Source organism: Erythrolamprus reginae, chromosome Z, assembly GCF_031021105.1.
Source record: "Erythrolamprus reginae isolate rEryReg1 chromosome Z, rEryReg1.hap1, whole genome shotgun sequence".
Taxonomy (NCBI): domain Eukaryota; kingdom Metazoa; phylum Chordata; class Lepidosauria; order Squamata; family Dipsadidae; genus Erythrolamprus; species Erythrolamprus reginae.
Genome location: NC_091963.1, coordinates 1,299,319 through 1,314,111, shown reverse-complemented (window position 1 = coordinate 1,314,111; position 14,793 = coordinate 1,299,319). Strand labels below are relative to the sequence as shown.

Sequence of the window (14,793 nt, the reverse complement as noted above, 5' to 3'; positions counted from 1 at the left end):
GCCATCTGCAAATTTGATGAGTTCCCCATCTATCCCCTCTCCCAAGTCATTGAGGAAGATGTTGAAATGTCCTGGGCCTAAAACAGAGCCTTGGGGTACCCCACTGCATATATCCCAAGTTATGACTATTGTTATATATTCATTTTTTTCTTTTTTCCTGTTAATAGGTAACACTGTTACCTATTATCCCACAGTTTCATACTCTCATATGTACCCTATATACATTATGTTACAGCCATTTAAATTTAAGGTTACATCGCTCGCATTTCCTCTTTCTTTTTTGGTTTCCTTTTTTCACATACTTCATTCTTATTTTAATTTATACATTAATTTTGCTTTTCTTTTCGAGCCAATCATTCCAATCTATCCCAAGTTTTATAATACCCTCTTTCCTCTTTCTCTCTCTCTTATCCCATGGTGATTCGGTATTCCTTTCGTGAGGGTGAGGGGGCAGCAGTTCTCCACACTCAAGGTCTTAATTCTGCGAAAACCAACACAAGGACTCGCACACCCAGGACCCATCTTTCTTTTCCTTAGAATAGTACTGGGGCCGTCACTTTGGATTTCGTTGGTTGGATAAATCCCTTCGCCAGATTGGTGTTGATGTATTTCCTCAGTTCTTCTATTTCTTTGGGAGACATGGAGTACATCTTGGGTAGCCTTGGTTGGTGCAGTACTGCAGGCTACTTCTGCTGATCACCAGCTGCCATCAGTTTGGCAGATCGAATTTATTTATTTATTTGTGTGTTTGTTCTATTTTTTTTATGCCGCCCTTCTCCTTAGACTCAGGGTGGCTTAGAACATGTTAGCAACAGCACTTTTTAACAGAGCCCGCCTATGGCCCCCACAATCCGGGTTCTCATTTTACCCCCCTCGGAAGGATGGAAGGCTGAATCAACCTTGAGCTGGTGATGAGATTTGAACCGCTGACCTGCAGATTTAGCAGTCAGCTTTAGTGGCCTGCAGAACTGCACCCTACCCAATGCGCCACCTCGGCTCATATACTCACCAGGCCAAAGGTTGACTCAGCCTTCCATCCTTCCAAGATTGAAAAAATGAGGAGCCAGATAGTCAGGGGCAATCTATCCTGACTGTAAACCGCTTAGAGAGGGGTTGGAAAGCGCTGTGAAATGTTGTTGTTGTTGTTGTTGTTGTTGTTGTTGTTGTTGTTGTTATTATTATTATTATTATTATTATTATTATTATTATTATTAATTAGATTTGTATACCGCCCCTCTCCATAGACTCACAACAGTAATAGCACAATATATAACAAATCTAATAATTAAGTCACTAAAAACCCCTTATTTAAAAAGAAACACACACAAACATACCATGCATAAACTGTATAGGCCCAGGGGAAATGTCTCAGTTTCCCCATGCCTGGCGGCAGAGGTGGCTTTTAAAAAGTTTATGAAAGGCAAGGAGGATGGGGGCAGTTCTAATCTCCGGGAGGAGTTGGTTCCAGAGGGCTGGGGCTGCCACAGAGAAGGCTCTTCCCCTGGGTCCCGTCAGATGACATTGTTTCGTTGACGGGACCCGGAGAAGGCCAACTCTGTGGGACCTAACCGGTCGCTGGGACTAGTGCGGCAGAAGGCGGTCTCGGAGATATTCTGGCCCGATGCCATGAAGGGCTCATATAAGTCTAAACGCTATTGCTATGGTTGTGCCAGTACTGGTTGTTGGGCTGGAGCTTGCTATGGACCCACAAATGATGGTTGAGGAGCAGTGGTAGCTGGGTTGTCACTGTTATTGGGCTGGAATTTGTTGTGGGGCTATGATTTGCAGATGGAAACGCCCAGTCTGGTGGGTGTGCCTCAGCTGCAGGATCAGGGCTGGTGTCCACTGATATTGCACCCGGTCTTGGCTGGGGTAGAATGCCCAGATGGGAGGGATCTGGTCTTCTGGAGGCAGCCTGGCATCCTCCATCTTCCCTGAGTCTTTGTGCCGGCCGGTTTCGGGTCGACATTCAGGGCTCAGGACCTCGGACAGCAACCCTGAGCTTGGGGGGGGGGGGCTGGTAAAATTTTTTAAAAAGGGATTTGGGTTAATGTCAGGGTTGCAAGTAACACCCCCAATGAAAGGAAACTGCAAGGCTTGAGTTCCCTCAAAGCTCCATTTTATTAGAAATGCCAGCTTGGCACATCTGGGAAAGTCCGAATCTCCCAGGCAAACTCCCCCAGGTACGGGGCAGCGTGACCTTGAATCTCGGAGAAAGGAATGTTATTTTGACTACAGTTCCCCACTCACCCAACTCCTCCTCCCAGTTTCCCACAGGGAAGATCCAACGTCCAAAATGGTTTTCAGGCCTGACACCTGGACCTCTTGTTGGATTTGGAAAAGAAAGTAAAGAAATTGTAGCCAGAAGTAATTTTAAAAATAAAGGACTGATTGGATTGGTTAGCTTCTCAAAAACTAAATTGTTTTTAAAAATCTGGGTTACACTCCTACTGCCACCCTGACTTGAAGAACTTTGGGAAATTACGGAGAAATTTTTTTTTTATTTGCAGACATTTTATTTTCAGTAAAAGCAGAGGGAAAAAAGTAATAGCGACCCCTGCTGGTGGAGGAAGGCAATTTAGTGCTGGGAAAAGGGGATGAAGTGAAAGTTTATATGGCTAGGGTAGAATGCACTAAACACCTGCAAACAGTTTATATCTGGAGACAGAGTGAGAAAACACTCAACTGTCAGAACCTTGAGGATTATAAACACGTTGGACAGTGTGAGAGTGTGAAACAGATTGGAGTTCTGAAACAAAGGGAAGACTGTTTAAGGGACTATGCCCTGATTGTGTGAACTGCTCCAATATTGGCTTTCTTGGTGTGACATAACTGGGATATTGACAGATTACTGAGTAAACATTTAAAATTATTAAAATTAGGCAAAATGGGTCAAGGGGAAATAAATGCCTTACTAAAAGAAAAACACTCCAAGGTATGCTGGAAATGGTGATAGGGAAACATAGGGAGATAAAAGAATTGACACATGATGCAGTTGTGAGGCCAAAAGAAGTTGAACGACAAACATGAAAGTCAGGAAACAGAAAATAAAATAGAAAGAACAGAGGAAAGGACAGGGGAGGGAAAAAGGCAAATGATAAAAAAAAAGAGAAACAAGAAGAGAAAGTCAAAGATGAAATAGAAATGGTGAATTACACCTCTGTCGTCAGGCATGGGGGAATTGAGATATTCCTTTCCCCCTAGGCCTAGACAGTTTATGCATGGTATGTTTGTTTGTATGTTTGGTTTTTAATAAGGGTTTTTAAACTATTTTAAATATTAGATTTGTTCATATGCTGTTTTATTATTGTTGTTAGCCGCCCCGAGTCTACGGAGAGAGGTGGCATATAAATCTAATAAATAAATAAATAAATGAATGAATGAATGAATGAATGAATGAATAAATAAAATAAACTTTAAGAGATCAAAAGTTGGAAAGAGATATACAGAAAGACACCCCTGAAGTGAGGAAAACATCATTGAAAGGTGTATTGAAAGTTCAAAAGAGTGAAGAAGTGGCAGAGATAGAAAAGATACTTAGATCAAAGACCAACATGGTAAGAAAATACAGGATCCCATGGGAGGAATATGGGAGATGTGCGGATAAGTCAATAAGAATGGAGATTAGAAAATGCCCAAAAGATGAGAGATAAATGCAAAATACTGCTTAACGCAAGAGCTACACAATTATAAAGACAGAAATGGGGGGATTTTTTTAATTTGGAAACTATTCTATTCATGGGTATAAAATAGCAGCAGAAGTTAGGTACCTTGGAGGTCTTCTACTCCAAACCTCTGTTCAAGTAGGAGACTCTACTACACCCTTTGATCTCAAACAGTATATCCATTTCCTCAGTGCCTAGTTTCTAAAGGCAGGGCAGTGGTGGTGGCAATGGAAGAGAAGGTGAGATGGGGGAGCTGATGTTCTAGAAAAAAATCTGCCCCCTGATTACGTAAACAAAGATATGTAAACAAAGATGAAATAATTCGCATAATTGAATAATGAACATTGAATAATTAAGATAAGTAAGCCTTATGATTATTTGGAAGTTAATGGTTATAAATGTGATATTTACTTGATGTTTATAATGTTTGATATTAAACCAATTCCCCCAAATAAATGTCACCAATGTTCTCTAGGGCGAATTGGTGATTATTTCCACCACCCCCTGGTAATAAATCCTAAGGGAGCCTTTCATCCCAAACGCAGCAGGCCTCCATCAATCTCTCACAAACTTAGATTGGGCTGTGTTGGGACGCTGTCCATAACTGTTGAGTTGGGAAATATATCGGCTGCAGGTATTGCAGACTGCCACAAGAGGGAGCTAGAGTTCATAGCTTATCTCTTTGGAGCCCCCCTTTGTTTTCTCTTTGTCTTGGCACTCACTGTTAGGTTTGCGCTGCATTTTCTCTGCAATCTCTCTGTATTGTACTTATGCATTATAGCTAAAATGTGTTTAACCTTGATATCTTTGCTGATTGTGACAGATCCCTGGTAAGAAAGACTATGTATTTGGTAATATTTGGATTGTTATTCTGACATTATGTGTATGACTTTAGACTGTTTATCTAAAGATGTTGTTTCTCAAAATCAACTTTAATTCAAGTTAGTATATCTGTGTGCGGCTGAGTAGTTATTCACAACTGATCTCCATCTAAACATTTCAGTGTGCGCACAACCTTGGTAAACAAGGATTACTCTTAACAGGTTGGCTGCAAAGGAACTTCACTGCTTGAAATAATCAATAAATTCATACTTTAATGGCTTTTCTCATCCACGTGGTACAGAAATCCGTACTTACGTCAGCTGAGCGGGACGTTCCCGGAGCAGCTTTCTCCTCTAAAAGGGGTCCAAGCTCAGCCAGCTCCACGTCTTCCTGGTCGCGGCCATTGCCACCAGGCACATTTCCGGGACCAGTGACCGATCCTTTGCGGGATGCCATCGGGTCACCATGCAGGCACCAGTTCCCCAATTCTCCCTACAAAAATAAAAGTAAAATAAAGCAAATTATTTTCAAAATTGGTTTCACTGTCAGAGAAACAGCTTAGCTAATTTCTGGAAATACAGCTAGCTCTCAACTTACGATGATTCGTCTACAACTTATGACGACCGTTTGAAAATAGATCCAAAAAAAGGGGAATAATTTTTCACATTTAACAGCTCCAATGACATTCCCATAGTCACATTATAAGAATCCTGGCTCATATTTATGATAGTCGCACGAATCCTCCCCAGCTCAGGTGATTCCCTTCAGCGACCTCCGGATGAGCAGAAAGACCGATTCACTTAACGACCGTACTGCAACTGCAACAGGGCCAAAGCCTGCTTTGCAACAGTCCATCTTAGCAATGGAAGTTTGGGGGTTAATTGCGGTCGTAAGTCGAGGACTAGCTGTTTACAAAATGCACTTGATGTCATCCATTTCAGGAGATCTAGCCACCTGGATGTATTTCAGGAATTCAATTGAGGATAGGGTGAATAAAAATTGATTTAAAAAAAAAAAGAATTTTCAAAATTTAAATCAATTATTTTTATTTAAATCATTTTTTAACTAAATAAGCATTAATAAAATGCTGTTGGAGTAAACATTTAAATAGAGTTTTTCATTTAAGATACGTTAATAATTTATTCAGCATGAAACAGAGCTTAGTTATGTATATTAAACGGGTCCAAAGACGGGCTACAAGAATGGTGGAAGGTCTGAAGCATAAAACGTATCAGGAAAGACTTCATGAACTCCATCTGTAGAGTCTGGAGGACAGAAGGAAAAGGGGGGACATGATCGAAACATTTAAATATGTTAAAAGGTTAAATAAGGTTTTTAATAGGAAAGTGAACACAAGAACAAAGTGTCTGAGGTTAGTTGGGGGGGGAAAGATCAAAAGCAACGTGAGAAAATATTATTTCACTGAAAGAGGAGTAGATCCTTGGAACAAACTTCCAGCAGACGTGATAGATACATCCACAGTAACTGAATGTAAACATGCCTGGGATAAACATAGATCGATCTTAAGATAAAATACAGAGAATAGTATAAGGGCAGACTAGATGGACCATGAGGTCTTTTTCTGCCGTCAGACTTCTATGTTTCTGTGTAGCATGAGGCTGTATATCTGCAATATAAAAGGTGCCATCACTCCAACACCAACAGTCCTTGGATGAAACTGATTATCTGGACCCTCAGCAGTCAGTATTCAGGCCCAGCTACAGCATGGAAACTGCTTTGGTCGCGCTGTTGGATGATCTCTGGTAGGCCCGGGATAGGGGTTACTCCTCTGTCCTGGTGCTTTCGACCATGGTACTCATGCACTGACTGGAGGGTTGGGAGTGGGAGGCAATGTCTTACGGTGGTTCTCCTTTTACCTCTCCGGTCGGTCGCAATCGGTGTTGGTAGGGGGTCAGAGGTCGACTCTTAGGTCTCTCCCTTGTGGAGTTCCTCTGGGGTCAGTCCTCTCCCCGCTGCTGTTTAATATATACATGAAACCGCTGGGTGAGATCATCCGAGGGCGCGGGGTGAGTTGTCACCAGTATGCTGATGGTACTCAGCTATACATCTCCACCCCGTGTCCACTCAGCGAAGCAGTGGAAGTGATATGGGGGTGTCTGGAAGCTGTTAGGGTCTGGATGGGTGCTAACAGGCTCAAACTCAACCCCAACAAGATGGAATGGCTGTGGGTTCTGCCTCCCAAGGACACCTCCATCTGTCCATCCATTACCCATTAAGGGCATGAGCGACTGTGAGTAGAGACTCCCTGTCCAAATAGGGCCCCAACTGGTGCACCAGGCGAACCTGGGCAAACGCTCCCCTCGCCACAGCCGAAAGATGGTTTTCCAAGGTCAGCTGTGGATCAAGGAGGATGCCCAAGTTGTGGACCCTCTCTGAAGGGGTCAATAATTCCCCCCTCAGAGAGGGTCCGCAACTTGGGCGTCCTCCTTGATCCACAGCTGACCTTGGAAAACCATCTTTCGGCTATGGCGAGGGGAGCGTTTACCCATGGTGCACCAGTTGTGTCCCTATTTGGAGAGGGAGTCTCTACTCAGTCGCTCATGCCCTTATCATCTTGAGGTTTGATTACTGCAATGTTCTCTACCTCTGAAAAATGTTCAGAAACTACAAATCGTGCAGAATGCAGCCACGCGAGCAGCCATGGGCCTCCCAAGGTATGCCCATGTTTCTTCAGCACTTCGCAGACTGCACTGGCTGCCAATTGGTTTCCGGACCCAATTCAAATGACCTAATGGTAATGACCTACATGGCATTGGGCCAGATTACTTGCGGGACCGCCTTCTGCCGCATGAATCCCAGCGTCCGGTTAGGTCCCACAGAGTTGGCCTTCTCCATGTCCTGTCAACTAGACAATGACACTTGGCAGGCCTTAGGGGAAGACTCTTCTCTGTGGGGGCCCCGGCCCTCTGGAATCAGCTCCCCCCAGAGATTCACATTGCCCCCACCCTCCTTGCCTTTTGTAAGAATCTGAAAACTTATTTATGCCACCAGGCTTGCGGTCACAAAATCCCAGCCTCTGGCCATTGAATGTGTAGGATGTTCGTGATGTGCATTTAAATGAACGATTTTTAAATGTTTAACTTTTTTAGAATATTTTAAATTATTTATGTTAATTGGATTGAGATGTATTTTATATACAGTATTGTGTTTTTTATTGATAGGCTGTGAGCTGCCCCGAGTCTGTGGAGAAGGGTGGCATACAAGTCCAATTAATAAATAAACTAATTTTTGGGTAAACTCATTCAATGAATCCAAGCTCTCCAAGCTGAGTGGGCCTTCTCCGGGTCCCGTCAACTAAACAATGTCGGTTGGCGGGGCCCAGGGGAAGAGCCTTCTCTGTGGTGGCCCCAACCCTCTGGAACCAACTCCCCCCAGAGATCAGAATAGCCCCCACCCTCCTTGCCTTTCGTAAGCTCCTCAAAACCCACTTCTGCCGCCAGGCATGGGGGAATTAAGATAATCCTTCCCCCTAGGCTTCTACAATTTATGCATGGTATGTTTGTATGTATGATTGGTTTTATAACAAGGGTTTTTAGCTGTTGTAGTATTGGATTTTTACATTCTGTTTTTTGTCACTGTTGTTAGCCGCCCCGAGTCCATGGAGAGGGGCGACATACAAATCCAATAAATAAATAAATAAATAATAAATAAATAAAATAATTTAATTGACCTCTATGCCGCCCATTCCCATGGGATTATTAACATATAGATAATACGCATTCACACTATTTCACAGTAACCATGAGATTAAATCATAAAACAAAGTTCAGGAATGTTCCTTTATCCCACTGTTTTGTAAATCGATGTACACTACAAACCCTACGATTGTTTGAAGAGAAAAGCATTCGTGCTGCCAGGCTCTAAGCATGAGGAGGAAGAGCAAGCAGTAAAAAAAGAAAGAGGAACCTTCGAAGCGGCTTATAAATATAATATTAAAGAGCGCCTGTCATTTCAGATCCATGGTGACAGCAGTGCCTGTTAGTGGACACCCACTCGCCCGCCATGTCCTTCACCTTGCTGGGTCCCTGCCGCATCCCCAGCCGTCCCATTGAAGTGAATGGGACTGTCGGTGACTCAACAGTGGGTCAGAGGAGGAGCCGCTGTGGGACAGAGAGCACAGAGCGGTTGCTCTTTAAAAAACAGGATTGAAACCGAGTTGATTTACACCAAGCCTTTTTACTAGGGATTTAAACCGTGGTTTATATTGACTGGATTTAAATCAAATCCACCCTGGCCTAAAACATGATTTAAGTATTGCCCACAAACTCATATGCTGCAACGTCCTACCGGTCAACGACTACTTCAGCTTCAACCGCAACAACACAAGAGAATGCAGCAGATTCAAACTCAATACTAACCGCTCCAAACTTTACTGTAAAAAATATGACTTTAACAATCGAGTTGTCGAAGTGTGGAACTCATTACCGGACTCAATAGTGTCAACCCCTAACCCCCAACATTTCTCCCTTAGACTATCCACAATTGACCTCTCCAGGTTCCTAAGAGGTCAGTAAGGGGCGTACATAAGTGCACTAGTGTGCCTTTCGTCCCCTGTCCAATTGTCTTTCCTTTATCTCATATATCATATATATTTTCTTCCTTTCATATATCTTCTTCTCTATTTTTACATATTATCTTTATATATATTACTTCATGTCTATTCTCTTCCACATGTATTGTGTATTGGACAAATGAATAAATGAAATGAAATGGCTGAGGATAATGGTAAAAAGGGTTCTGGGAGTTGAAGTCCTCTCCTTTCGAAGCATGGTGGTTGGGAGTTGGAGACCAGGAATTTTAAAGCATGCCTATTGTGTGTGTGTGTGTGTGTGTGTGTGTATACACACCTACACACCCATATATAAAAACATACATACATAATATATATATGGCATTATATATCTTATATTTTTTACTTTATTATCCTTTTATACATACACAATACGCACACACACAATATATTTTGTATTTTTATATTTTACATATACTGCTCAAAAAAACCAAAGGGAACCCTCAAAGAACACATCCTAGATCTGAATGGATGAAATATTCTCGTTGAATACTTTCTTCCGTACAGAGTTGAATGTGCACAACAGCATGTGAAATTGATTGTCAATCAGTGCTGCTTCCTAAGTGGACAGTTTGATTTCACAGAAGTTTCATTTACTTGGAGTTATATTCTGTTGTTTAAATGTTCCCTTTATTTTTTTTGAGCAGTGTATTTTAGTCTTATCAGATAGATAGATACACACACATGCCCATATGCACATAGATATGTATATATATTATGGTATGTATACAAGGATATACCGTATTATATATTTTTGTGTTATTATCCTATCAATTTTAGGGGGAAAAACAGTTTTAAATTCCGCATTCTCCATTTTTTTCCTTCCAAAAAGATACCCCCCCCCCAAATATTGTTCTAAAAATGCATCGAGATTTTCCCACATAGATTATAATAGACTATAATCCCCCCCTTAAAATCCAAATTGTATTGTGCTGTGGGTTTTCTTTGTGTTACACAACTCATGTGGCATCATTCCTGCGCTGGCAATTGCATTTCACAAGAGGCTGCACAATCAAGGAGGCATCCAGAAGGGAAACCCGAAATACACAACAATGCAGCTGAGTTGCAAAATGATTGTCCACTCACTCGGTAGTCCTTTGGTTCATTTTGCGTCCGGCAACCAGTCCTCAAGCCTATGACTGTTGCAACATCCCTTTCGTGGGATCAAAATTTGGCACGTACTTACAACACTTCAGCAGTGAATCCGAGCTTTGGTCCAGTTAAGTGAGCTTTGGTCCATTATATGACCTGTTAAGTGAATCAATGCAGTTGTTAAGTTGGGAACATGGTTGTTAAATGAATCTGGCTTCCCCGTGGACTTTGCTCATCAGGTCGCAAAAGGAGGATTGGGTGATGCCGGGATGCTTGTGACCGTCATAAATATGAGTCAGTGGCCAAACATCTGAATTTTGTTTGTGTGACCTCACAGATGTCGAAATGGTCGTTAAGTGCAAAAAATGGTCATGTCAGGTGTTTTAGTGCCTCTGTAACTTGGAACATTGTAATTAAATGAACTGTTGTAAATTAGAAACATAGAAACATAGAAGATTGACGGCAGAAAAAGACCTCCTGGTCCATCTAGTCTGCCCTTATACTATTTTCTGTATTTTATCATAGGAATAGATATATGTTTATCCCAGGCACTTTTAAATTCAGTTACTGTGGATTTACCAACCACGTCTGCTGGAAGTTTGTTCCAAGGATCTACTGCTATTTCAGCAAAATAATATTTTCTCATGTTGCTTTTGATCTCCCCCCCCCCCAACTAACCTCATGTTCTTGTGTTTACTTTCCTATTAAAAACGTTATTTAACCCTTTAATATATTTAAATGTTTCGATCATGTCCCCCCTTTTCCTTCTGTCCTCCAGACTATACAGATGGAGTTCATGAAGTCTTTCCTGATACGTTTTATGCTTAAGACCTTCCACCATTCTTGTAGCCCGTCTTTGGACCCGTTCAATTTTGTCAATATCTTTTTGTAGGTGAGGTCTCCAGAACTGAACAAATTGAGAACTTTCTGTGTTTCATTAAAAAATAAAACATATAATCTCTGCCATTAGCTACTCACGGCACAGCTAGTCCTCCACTTATAACAATTCACTTAATGACCTTTCAAAATTACCACGGACCACAAGAAATTGGCAATATGACTGTTTTTCACCCTTCACCATCGCCATGTCCTCTCCACGCTCACATGTCAAAACTCGGATGCTTGGCCACCGACCTCTTATTTATGACGGTCATAAGTACCTGGAGTCATCTGATCCCCATTTCACAACCTTCTTCAGAGGAGCAGAAAGCCAGACTGGCTTAACAACCAGCCTAACGTTGCTTAATGTCTGCAGGGATTTGTTTAACGACGGCAGTGCAGTCGTAGAACGGAGCACAGCTCTGAAGAGCTGAGTCAAGAAGGAAGTCAGATTAGCTGAACAACTGCAGGGATTCACTTAACAATGGGGGTGATACAGGTCGTAAAACGAAGCGAAGGTCCCTTCACAACAGTGACTGTGTGCCTGTTTTTTATATATATACTGTTCTTATGAGATTATTAATTTTAAATTGTAACTAGATGGGTGGGCATTGGATTTGGTATTATGTACTGGGCTGGTTTTTTTTAAAAAAAATTATTATTATTGTTGTGAGCCGCCCCGAGTTTGCGGAGAGGGGCGGCATATAAATCCAATAAACCTAAACCTAACCTGACAGAAATACGTATTGAGGACTCTCTAAAAGTTAAGCCAAGAGACCAAAGACACTATCATCCCCTACCCCAAAATCCATGTCTTTCTTTCTTTCTCTCCATCCTTTTCTTTCTTCCTTTCTTTCTCTTCCTTCCTTTCTTTCCCTTCATCTTTTTCTTTCTTCCTTTCTTTCTTTCTTTCCCTCCATCCTTTTCTTTCTTCCTTTCCTTCTTTCTTTCCCTTCATCCTTTTCTTTCTTCCTTTCTTCCTCCTTTCTTTCTCTTCCTTCCTTTGTCCTTTTTTCTTTTTCTTTCTTTCTTTCATTCCTTTTTTTCTATTTCCTTTATCGATCTGTTCACCTCTCTATATCTATCATCCATTCATTCATCCCTCCATCTCGGGAGAGGTGGACAGAGCGAAGGGGATACAGAGTCGTAAAAAGGAGCCACGCTTGTCATTTTGTGACGGGCCGACACTCCGTTGTGCAGTTTAGTTTTTCTCCGCTGCAGGAAAAGGACTGACCGCATCTCTTCCTGGAAAGGATGAGTTGCAAATTGAGAGTTGGGGCGGAAAAAAAGACAAGTTGCTAATGAATGGGGAAGTTGAAATTTGCACAGAACGACAGAGTTGGAAGGGATCTCAGAGGCCATCTAGTCCAAACCCCTGCTCAGGCAGGAGACCATTCCTCTCCCTCCCCTCCGAATTTACAGAAATGGAAGGAACCCCAGAGGTCATCCAGTCCAACCCGGTTCCTTAGGCGGGAAACCTGCTTAACCATTTCAGACAAATATAGTTATTCAATCTCTTCTGAACTAGTTCTCCTTAAAAAAACCACCACCAGAAACTGCTGTCTTGGGACACTTTGCCTTCTACCAGAAAACAGGATGCACCTGTGCACACGAACAAAACAGCCACTTTTGAGGAGAGGCCCGGCACACCTTTACACCTGGAGCAAAATGCGAAACACACTGAGCACCAAGCCTGCTGGGCTGTTTCCCAGGTTGACTGACGCCCCCGCCCGTTTTTCTTCCTTGTCCTCGCCCAAGGAAAAAGTCTCTTCCCTGCTTTTCGCGTTGAGTTTCAGATTTCTTTTCAAAATCACTTCTGATAGAAGAGATTGGGGAGCTCTTTGGTCCTGATGGCTCCTCGGCCTGTGAGCTTGGCGGTTTTCTTGCAGACGTCTCGCGACCCAACTAGGGAGCATCACCAGTGCTAGAAGGAGATGGGAATTGCCCGACAGGAGGAAGAGGAGGAGGAGAGGGAAGGATGACTATGGGGTCCTGGATGCTCTCTGAGCTTGGTGGTTTTCTTTCTTTTTTAAAAATATTTTATTGATTTTATAATATAAAACACACACACAACACATAACAAGTGCACAGTGATTGTGCCCACTACCAGACAATCATTCGCACCCCACCACCAATCGGGGGCGTTTCTTGTATAAACATTTTTAACCCAAGAGCACAGCTTGGTAATTTTCATGTAGACATTTCCTTACACAACTAAGTAACATCATCAGTGCTGCAAGGGATGGTGTGTAAATTGAGAGCGACGCCCCCTTTTTCTTCTAGACCAGATATTGTTCCTTAGTTGGGTCATGAAACATCTGCAAGCAAACCACCAAGCTCAGAAAGCACCACGGAACCCATAATACTCTTTCTGCTCCTCCTCTCTAGGAAACCCCCTCCCTCCTCTAGCACTCAGGGCGTTCCTTAGTTTCCGACTGTGTCACTTAGCGACAGGGTTCCGAAATCACAATTACCTTTTCTGAAGGACCAGACTATATCTGCATTACACAGGTAAATTAGAAAGTTCAGATCTTGCTTGAATGCCCAACTCATTTTCCTTCCTTAGTTTTTTGACGTTGAACTAGAAAAAAACCACAGTGGTTTCTCCATAGGCACTCCTCAACGTACGGCAGTTCATTTAGTGACAGTTCAAAGTTGCACCGGCACAGAAAAAATGGACTTAGGACTTACTGAAGAGCTTTAAGAGATCACTTAAAAGCCATGGCGAGAAAGATTGTCAAATAGGGCAAAAGTCCCTCAGCTAATGTTTCACTTAACAACATAAATTTGGGCCTCCATAAAGATGGGAAGAAAAATATAGGAAAATTAAAATGCCTCCTCCTGCACGAATATCCCCTTCTTCCTTATAATTTTGGAAGCCAACCTGGGCTTACAACCGCAACACAGCCCCAAAATTTCTGTTGCTAAGAGGAACATGGCTTCATGGAGTTTTGCCCCATTTTACGACGCTTCTGGCCACTGTTGTTCAGGGAATTCCTGCAAATTGTTAAAATGAGTTATCCGCAGGTCCCAAAAAAGGTGGGATCACATGACACGTGGGATGCTGCGACTGTCGTAAATATTCTGCATTTTGATCGGGGGATCCCACTGATTGCTGCGACGGTCGTTAAGTGTCAAAAATGGTGCAAGGTCGCGGTCTTCAGTGCTGTGGGAACTTTGTGCAATTGCTAAATGAGTTGTCATGAAGTTGAGGACTCCCTGAAGAAAAATGCTATGGCTTCTGCATAAAACATACGGATAAACCCCAAGCAAATATCATCCGAACATGGCAGCCAGTTAAATTCTGATCAGGGAGCTAAATATATCAAGTTATAATCAAGAGATTTAAAGGCAGAGCCGGCCTCTGTAGATGAAGAGAAATAAATATGTGTGTGTGTGCCCGCGCAAAGAGGCTTTATAGCTATTTCTATTTTGGCAACCCAACATTTAAAGGCCAGAAATAGAAATATATAAATATACACCAGCGATGCAACTTTGAAAAAAGGGACAAAAAAGGATAAAACACTTTACTTACAAATTTTAAAGGCGGCTTGAACAGAAAAGGTTGAAACTTTTGAGCTAAAAACCTAAAATTAGTTTAGTTTAGTTTATTTAGAAAAAAAACAATGTAACAAATCTAATCTTAAAAGGTGATCTAAAAAACCCCAATTTAAGAGACCAATCATACCAACAAGCATACCATGTATAAATTCTATAAGCCTAGGGGGAAGGGAGAAAAAAAAT

General features: G+C 42.1%; 1 protein-coding gene across 1 annotated transcript in view; it reads right to left on the bottom strand.

Annotated features, from left to right (window-relative positions):
• ADIPOR1 (adiponectin receptor 1) overlaps positions 1-14,793 on the bottom strand; it is a 41,715-nt gene that overhangs the window by 21,450 nt on the left and 5,472 nt on the right. Inside the window, exon 2 of the mRNA XM_070727228.1 lies at positions 4,803-4,979. Within this exon, the coding sequence (XP_070583329.1) occupies positions 4,803-4,943 (141 nt within the window). The 5' untranslated portion in view covers positions 4,944-4,979. The remainder of the gene's footprint in view (positions 1-4,802; positions 4,980-14,793) is intronic.